This window comes from Nanorana parkeri, unplaced genomic scaffold, assembly GCF_000935625.1.
Source record: "Nanorana parkeri isolate BGI_ZX_2015 unplaced genomic scaffold, ASM93562v1 scaffold1490, whole genome shotgun sequence".
Classification (NCBI taxonomy): Eukaryota; Metazoa; Chordata; class Amphibia; order Anura; family Dicroglossidae; genus Nanorana; species Nanorana parkeri.
Window position 1 is genome coordinate 500,158 of NW_017307758.1, and position 8,852 is coordinate 509,009.

The 8,852-nt window shown below is 44.6% G+C and overlaps 1 protein-coding gene across 1 annotated transcript in view; it reads right to left on the reverse strand.

Moving 5' to 3' along the window:
- Positions 1–8,852, reverse strand: part of PDGFB (platelet derived growth factor subunit B) — a 26,759-nt gene that overhangs the window by 12,871 nt on the left and 5,036 nt on the right. The window contains exon 2 of the mRNA XM_018570264.1: positions 6,922–7,018. Coding sequence (XP_018425766.1) covers positions 6,922–7,018 — 97 coding nt within the window. The remainder of the gene's footprint in view (positions 1–6,921; positions 7,019–8,852) is intronic.

Here is an 8,852-nt window from a genome sequence, read left to right on the forward strand (position 1 = left end):
CCTGGTTAGACCCCCTCAGAGCCCTGATGAGACCCCCAAAGAGCCCTCGTTAAACTAGGGCTCTGTGGGGTCTCACCAGTCGTGGTGAAACCCGACAGAGCCCTGGTAAGACCATACAAAGCTCTGTGGGGTCTCACCAGGGCTCTGTGGGGTCTGGCCAGCCTGGTGAGACCCCTCAGAGACCTGGTGAGACCCCCAAAGAGCCCTCGTTAAACTAGGGCTCTGTGGGGTCTCACCAGGGCTCTGTGGGGTCTCACCAGGCCTCTGTGGGGTCTCACCAGGGCTCTGTGGGGTCTCACCAGGCCTCTGTGGGGTCTCACCAGTCCTGGTGAAACCCAAAAGAGCCCTGGTAAGACCATAAAAAGCCCTGGTATAACCAGGGCTCTGTGGGGTCTCACCAGGGCTCTGTGGGGACTGGTTAGACACCACAGAGCCTGGTAAAACCCCACAGAGCCCTGGTTAAACCAGGGCTCTCTAGGGTCTCACCAGGGCTCTGTAGGGTCTAACCAGCTTGGTTAGACCACACAGAGCCCTGGTGAGATCCCAAAGAGCCCTGGTGAGATCCCAAAGAGCCCTGGTTAAACCAGGGCTCTATAGGGTCTCACCAGGGCTTTGTAGGGTCCCAACAGGGCTCTGTGGGGTTTAACTAGGGCTGGCGAGACCCTACAGAGCCCTGGTTAGACCCCACAGAGGCCTGGTTAAACCAGGGCTCTGTAGGGTCTCACCAGCACCAGGGTTCTGTGGGGTCTCACCAGGGCTCTGTGGGGTCTCACCAGCCTGGTTAGACCCCCTCAGAGCCCTGATGAGACCCCCAAAGAGCCCTCGTTAAACTAGGGCTCTGTGGGGTCTCACCAGTCCTGGTGAAACCCCACAGAGCCCTGGTAAGACCATACAAAGCTCTGTGGGGTCTCACCAGGGCTCTGTGGGGACTGGTTAGACACCACAGAGCCTGGTAAAACCCCACAGAGCCCTGGTTAAACCAGGGCTCTCTAGGGTCTCACCAGGGCTCTGTAGGGTCTAACCAGCTTGGTTAGACCCCACAGAGCCCTGGTGGGATCCCACAGAGCCCTGGTGAGATCCCAAAGAGCCTTGGTGAGATCCCAAAGAGCCCTGGTTTGGCCCAGGGCTTTGTATGGTCCCAACAGGGCTTTGTGGGGTTTAACTAGGGCTGGCGAGACCCTACAGAGCCCTGGTTAGACCCTACAGAGCCCTGGTTAAACCAGGGCTCTGTAGGGTCTCACCAGCACCAGGTTTCTGTAGGGTCTCATCAGGGCTATGTGGGGTCTCACCGGCCTGGTGAGACCCCTCAAAGCCCTGGTGAACCCCACAGAGCCCTGGTTAAACTAGGGCTCTGTGGGGTCTCACCAGGGCTCTGTAGGGTCTCACCAGCACCAGGGTTCTGTAGGGTCTAACTAGCACCAGGGTTCTGTAGGGTCTAACTAGCACCAGGGTTCTGTAGGGTCTAACTAGCACCAGGGTTCTGTAGGGTCTAACTAGCACCAGGGTTCTGTAGGGTCTAACTAGCACCAGGGTTCTGTAGGGTCTAACTAGCACCAGGGTTCTGTAGGGTCTAACTAGCACCAGGGTTCTGTAGGGTCTAACTAGCACCAGGGTTCTGTAGGGTCTCACCAGCCTGGTTAGACCCCGCAGAGCCCTGGTGAGACCCTACAGAGCCCTGGTTAGACCCCACAGAGGCCTGGTTAAACCAGGCCCCTGTAGGGTCTCACCAGCACCAGGGTTCTGTAGGGTCTAACTACGTCGAGCCCCTATTATTCAGCCTTGGGCACCAGCTGCTTGCTGGAGCAGAATCAGCACAGTAGCAGCAAGCAGGTGGTGCTAAAGGCTGAATAGGGGTCTGACGCTGGGGTGAGGGCGAGGGAAGCCTTTGCAGAAAACAGCTGCTGACCGCTGCAAATAATAATAGGGGCCCGACACTGAAGTGCTGTCCTCTGCAAAGGCTCCCTACCTCACCGTCGAGTCCCTATTACATTGGATGGGGGGTTTGGGACGTACCAACTGTTCCGTACAGAACAGTTGGTACGTCCCAACCCCCCCATCTAATGTGATATTTTGGTACCTTCCTGCCCACGTGCATGAAGGGGTTTTTTTTCCTGTGCTGATTCTACGGTACGACCGCGGCGGGCAGCGGGCTCAAGGGGCAGCTGCTTTGGGCCCCACAACCATGACAGGGCCCGGGGCAAGTGCCCCCTTTGCCCTGCGTTAAAGACGGCCCTGGTTATACACCTCCAACACTCCGCTTGGGGCAACAGACCTGTGCAGGTTATCTGCGCTTTTTGGTGGGCCAAGAAGAGACACAAAGGCCCAGAGACCTCCAGGAGCCACAGTTAAGAAACCTCAGCCTCCAATGATCTCATTGATATATACTGCAGATGCAAGCCAGGCAAGGTTGGTGTGGGGGGAACAGGTCCGTTGCCCCAAGCGGAGTGTTGGAGGTGATATATGCAGTGTCTAACTTCTGAGCGAACTGCCCAACTCCTGAAGAAGTCCCTTATCTATGTGGGGTGAAACGTGTTGAGTAATTTGGAGGACGCCATCCTGAAAGCACTATCCTCATATTTAATGAAGCCATCTTTATGCATACCGTTTTTAAAATTATCATAAGCGTTTATGGCTGTAAATAACTAATTGGCGTCTTCCCAGAGGCATGTTACTACTCATAGTGGGCATTCACTGGTTTTGTTATTTTAACTGTAGTATTTACATGTTGTGATACATTTGTTTTTAATGAACAGAATTTAAAAAAAGGTAAAATATTTTATATATTTACTAATTTGTGAGATGTAATTTGTTTGATTGTGTGCACCTAAAAAGCCCTATAATTGTTATTTGTGGTATATTCTTGATATGAGGGTGTGGTACATCACAATCGGTGAACACCTTTCTACAAAGTGTTGTTACACACACACACACACACACACACACACATATATATATATATATTTCCCTAGTATAGGTTTCTTCTAATTAGACAGGATTTCCAGAGTCCTCCACAGACACAAAGGGAGTGATTTGAAGATAAACATAGGTACTTTCAGGCACCAGAAGGCATCAGGTGAAGTTTTAAGCTGTAGGTAAAGCATTTTATTGTTTGAACATCAGGTTAATTATTTTCTATTAAGCATATTACAAGATAGGATTTTTATAAAAGAGATAACAGCGGTTTGTATATCATCACACCTGGCTATTGCTTACTGGCCTCGAGCACTACTCTAGTGAGATGGCTGATAAATGCCATTATACTGCATAATAAAATGGACAGTAACATGTATATGAACATTACAAAGGCAACATAGTTTAGTGTTAATATTTATGAATCAAGTGCTTTGAAATGAAAAATATATTTTATTCTGGGAAAGGAATAAAAGAAGACAATAGCTATTATTTAGATTTTATGGTAACCCTCAGCAAGTTGTGTTTCCAAAACAGTCATTCACCACACCCTGTCTGTATGAGAACACACCAAGGACAAACAGTGAATAGGCCAGGAGAAGCTGGGGTCTGACTGTCCCCAGGCTTATTAATGACACTGCATTGTGTATGTCACAAATCATGAAATGACCATTTCTAGAAATGAATGAGGCTTCTAGCAGACATTCTAACAACAAACTGCAGTTTCTAAAGATCACTGTAAGCACCCAAAGCCTCCACCTACTTCGTAAACGAGTTGAAAGTCCATGTCGAGCGCATTTGGTTAGGTTTAAGGGAGCGTTTGAGCTGCTTCTTATAAGAGATTACTCTCGAATGCAAGTCCAAAATAATTTAGGTCAAAATAGAATTTGAAAAGGTAAATTTTAAAAAATGTTATTAAAAAATAAAGTGCCTTTCAGCTTTGATAAAGTTGCTTGTCATTAGTTATTTCTTTCTTTCTCATATGATAATGAAAACATAACTACAATTAGTTGATTTTAGCACACTGCTGACAGCAACATTTATAGCTCATTGACTGTATTGAATGAACTGTTTGCATTCAGACCAAATTCGCTAACTGGTGGATCGGACGGGGGAGGGGGCGGGTACAGCTGGCTCTGCCTCTAGATAGGCAGAGCCAGCTGTCACTCAAGCAGCTGGGCGGATCCCGGCATAATTGTCGGGATCCGCTTCAGCTGCGGCGTATACCGCAAGCAGTAGCTCATGGTCTACTGTGGTGTCTCAGTATACCGTGAGCTGCAGCTCGCGGTATACTGAGCTTAGGGTGATGGGAGGACGCTAGTTTGTGTCCTCCCGTTACCCTAAGGAGAACTATGGGGAAAAGCCTTAACCCCATAGATCTCCTTTAAGCTGCGCTGAAAAATGTAATGCATGTTCTACTTTTTTTTTCAGCACAGCGTAACATAATGCAACGGAGCGGTGTGTACTAGTCCTATTCACACCCATTCATTTTTTGGTGCCCTTCTGTTAGCATCTATTGAAAAACGGATCGCAACACAACGGAACAGGTGTGACTGGGCCCTGTAGAAAGGCCATTTTATCTCCCTAATTTTGATTCTACTCTCATATCTACTATGGAAACTGTAAAATAGCCAAGCATTCATCTGCTTAGCTCACAAGCTGGGGTGAAATTTTAAACCTATGGGTGAGTTTTCAGTTTGTAACAATCAATGCAAGAATTCTTTTGTATGATGTCTTGTTATGCTGTTTTTACATGCTTGGATTTCATATATTATACAACTAATAATACTGTATGTTCAGAAATACAGCAACAGGGAGTAAGTGTTCATTATAAAGAACAGGTAGTTTTGGGGCTCTGACCCCCAACTGAAAAAAATGCCTAATATATATATATATATATATTTAGGATTTTATGTTCATTTGCAAATTAATATTGACAAGTATAAACTTTATTGCCCTATACATTGGTACATGGGAGGGTGGGTCTTACTGATAGAAAAAATACCTGCATCCTGTACTAAATGGGACTGTCATCTTAAAAAGTTCAAGGGCAGTCTTTCTCAACCAGGGTTCCGTGGTCCATACTGACCATCAATGTAAGGGGGCACTACACTGACTACCAGTGTAAGGTGCATTCTTCTCACTGACCATCAACATAAGGAGGCACTATACCGACCATCCAGGTAAGGGACATGTTTTCACAGAAAACCTATGTAAATAGTTCCTTCTCCTCTAAACACCAATCTAAAGGGTTCATTCTACACTAAGCACCAAAGCAAATGGTTCCATCTCCACTTACCACCAATGTAAAGATCTACAACATACTGATAATGCTAATGTGCTGTGAGCTAATTTTTAGTTGAAGGTCCCACTATAGTAAAAAAAGGTTGTAGAAGGCTGTTTAAGAGGTTTGAGAGACAATTGCATATATCTACAAGTTAAAAAAAAAAAATCCCTTTAAACAAAACCTGATAGAGGTTGCCATTGCTGACCCTTGCTTAAAAGCCTGATAGCCAGTCAAGATTATCAATAGGAGATCAGCCTCTGTATTGTTTTCATGACAGGTTTATTTTAAGGGTCATTCCCTAAGATACTTACACGTCACAATACATGTTAGTGACGTGTATGTATCTTAGGGAATGACCCTTAAAGTAAACCTGTCATGTGTTTTAAAATAGGGAATATTTTATGTGATAATTGTTACTTCTACCGGCAGACCTTCACTTTAAGATCATTTTAAACAGGATAACGCATGAATTTGTTTCTGTTGAAGCATGCGCTTTTACAGTATTGTTCACTCCCATCCAAAATGTAAAAATAATAATTTGTTTATAAAGAAAGAAGATAATTAAGAGACCGCTCATTGGTTTGCAGGAAGATAATTTCATACCAGGGAAGCGTGCATAGTACAGATATCAACAAAGCCTTTCGTCAATTGTTTCAACATAATTAACAGGGAGGGTTAAAAACAAACCGCACGTCTGCCAGTTTCAAACCTGAAATTACTCAGATTCATAATATATATATAGATATATATCTATATATAGATATATATCTATATCTATATAGATAGATATATATCTATATATATTCCACACACACACACACACATACTCACATGTACACGCACATCGTGGGAAAGGCATACCGTTTTTAAACCAGAAAAGGGCAACTAATTGTAGAATCCTCCCCTGCTGCATCCCTAATATTTTAATGCCAGATTCCCATTGGCATGGCCATGGTTTAGCACTTCTGTATGTACCCTGTAAGTATTAATAGCACACACAGCTGCTGCAGCTGGATGAAGTCTGCAAGCGAGAGGGCGGGTAGTGGAAAGGGGGGGCGCAAGGAATTCTTTTCAAGCACAAGCCAGAGATGGAGACTTGTACAGCAGACAAAGAGGGGAAGTTGTGTCCAGACACAGATAGCCGAGTGTAGGGGTCTGACGTACGTACATAGACAATAGCAGAGAGGGAGGTCGCAGTGCAGCATAGCAAACTCTGATATACACCAAACACTTTGCTTCTGGCTGGACTCCCTGCACACAAGGGTCAGCCCCGTGTACAAAACTCAAACCTCTAGGCTGCGGTGAAGTATCTATCTATATATAAATGCACTGGATATTACTGCATCCCAGCAGCAACATCATATAATTTGGAGTCACAAAATTAATGTGTGACACATAAAATACATATAGAATAGTAAAGAGAAGGGAAGGTTATACTGAAATGACATAATATAATGTTGAAAAAATATGGCATTTTGTTGATTAAAGCTTTTGACCACTGTGGGGGGGGGGGGTTCATCAACAGTCGATTTGCCTTTAAGCATAAAATCGTTGCACACACAGAATTCTAAACAGAACATTTCCAGCAAGCTGACTCACTGAGTAATGATTTAGTTTGTTACACCTGAATGTAAAGATTGTAATCATCAGGCCAAAACTTTATCTGTACATCACCATCTTCAAAATGATCAGATAAAAAAAAAGACAGTTGTGTAGAGATTTACCTACGGAATCTATTTGCAGCAGTCTTCGTATATCGTTTATGGACTTGACAGATCCTGCTGCAATTTTCTCATACATTTCTTCTGGAATAGGGTCCCCCTGTCAAAGAAATAGCAGTAAACTTTTATTATGCTTGTCAGATCATGTGTAATAATTACTGTGACAGTAATACATCTATATCCAAAAGGCAGATTTACTTTTTCATGTTACGGTAAAATGAACAATGACCATCCTGAGTCATTAAAGGAGAACTATGAGATGAGTGATTTCCACTCACCTCATAGTTCTAGACGACCTGTGACAATGAGACTGTCACAGGTCGGCTCAGTAGATTGGGAGGTGAGCGAACACATACCAGGTTCGCTCACCTCTAGATCCTGTCACAGCTCTCTGCCGTGACAGGGGGAGGGGCTGGATTCCCCTCTCCCTGCTCCGATCTGCCAGCGCTGGTTGGCGGAACGGACGGGGGAGGGGGCGGGTACAGCTTGCTCTGCCTCTAGATAGGCAGAGCCAGCTGTCACTCACGCAGCTGGGCGGATCCCGTCATCTACGCCGGGATCCGCTCCGGCTGCGGCGTCTCAGTATACCGCGAGCTGAAGCTCGCGGTATACTGAGCTTAGGGTAACGGGAGGACGCTAGTTTGTGTCCTCCCGTTACCCTAAGGAGAACTATGGGGAAAAACACTGACCCCATAGTTCTCCTTTAACAGACATTTACATTGGTTTGTTCTATCATGTATTTAGTTTAATATATACCTGGTCACAATAGTGAGTCTTGTACTGTCACTAAATAGATCAGTAGACAGGCACTAGAGATGTGACGTTATCACTGTCTGCTAAGGCAATACTTTGGCCTTGTGAATCCAGCTGGACTCTAATTAAGATGATTTTCTCTTCAGGTGACATGACTGGATGCTACAAGGACATTTGACACGGTTTCCTTTTCAGATGACATGATGGATGCTACATTAACATGTGACATTTTTTTCTTCAGGTGACATTACAGGCTGCTAGCTGAACATTTGAAATTGTTTTCTCTACTGGTGACATGACGGATGTTACATGAACATTTGACACAGTTTTCTCTTCAGGTTACATGACTGGATGCTACATGAAGATATGACATGAATTTCTCTTCAGGTGGCATGACTGGATGCTACATGAAGATATGACATGGTTTTCTCATTAGTTGACATGATTGAATGCTACATGAAGATATGACATGGTTTTCTCTTCAGGTGACATGACTGGATGCTACATGAAGATATGACATGGTTTTCTCATTAGTTGACATGATTGAATGCTACATGAAGATATGACATGGTTTTCTCTTCAGTTGACATGACTGGATGCTACATGAACATATGACATGGTTTTCTCTTCAGATGACATGACCGGATGCTTCATAAGCCTTTAACACTTTGTTGCGGAAGTGCAGCCATGCCAACTGAATCCAGTACACAATCAGGAAAATGGGGTCAGAACCCATATTCATTGTAAGGGCAGAGAGCAATGGTGGAATGTGCAGCCACCCACAACAAACAATCATTTGGAATGAGATGAATGAAGTGAGAGAAGTGACCTCTGAGAATGAGATCAATAGTTCAGTGGCACAGAAACCTTCTATGACTTCAAATGTCAAAGTGAACTGCATCATAAATGACAATTTCCAACACTACCTGTTCCATTAGGCCCCATTCACTCCTGAGTGTTTTCTGGAGCAATTCCTGAAGAGCGACAATGCTGAAGAATCTAATTTTTCTCAATGGGTTCATGAAGATCGATAAAAAAAGTGCACAAGCTTCTTTTGAGGTAACAGTGTGAGGTTTTATAATGGGATAATGGGAACGCTTGTGTGAGTCTACGTCTGTTTTCAAGAATTCCCATTGAAAAGGCCATGGGGCTGAAAATGCATGATTCTGCACTTGTATTGC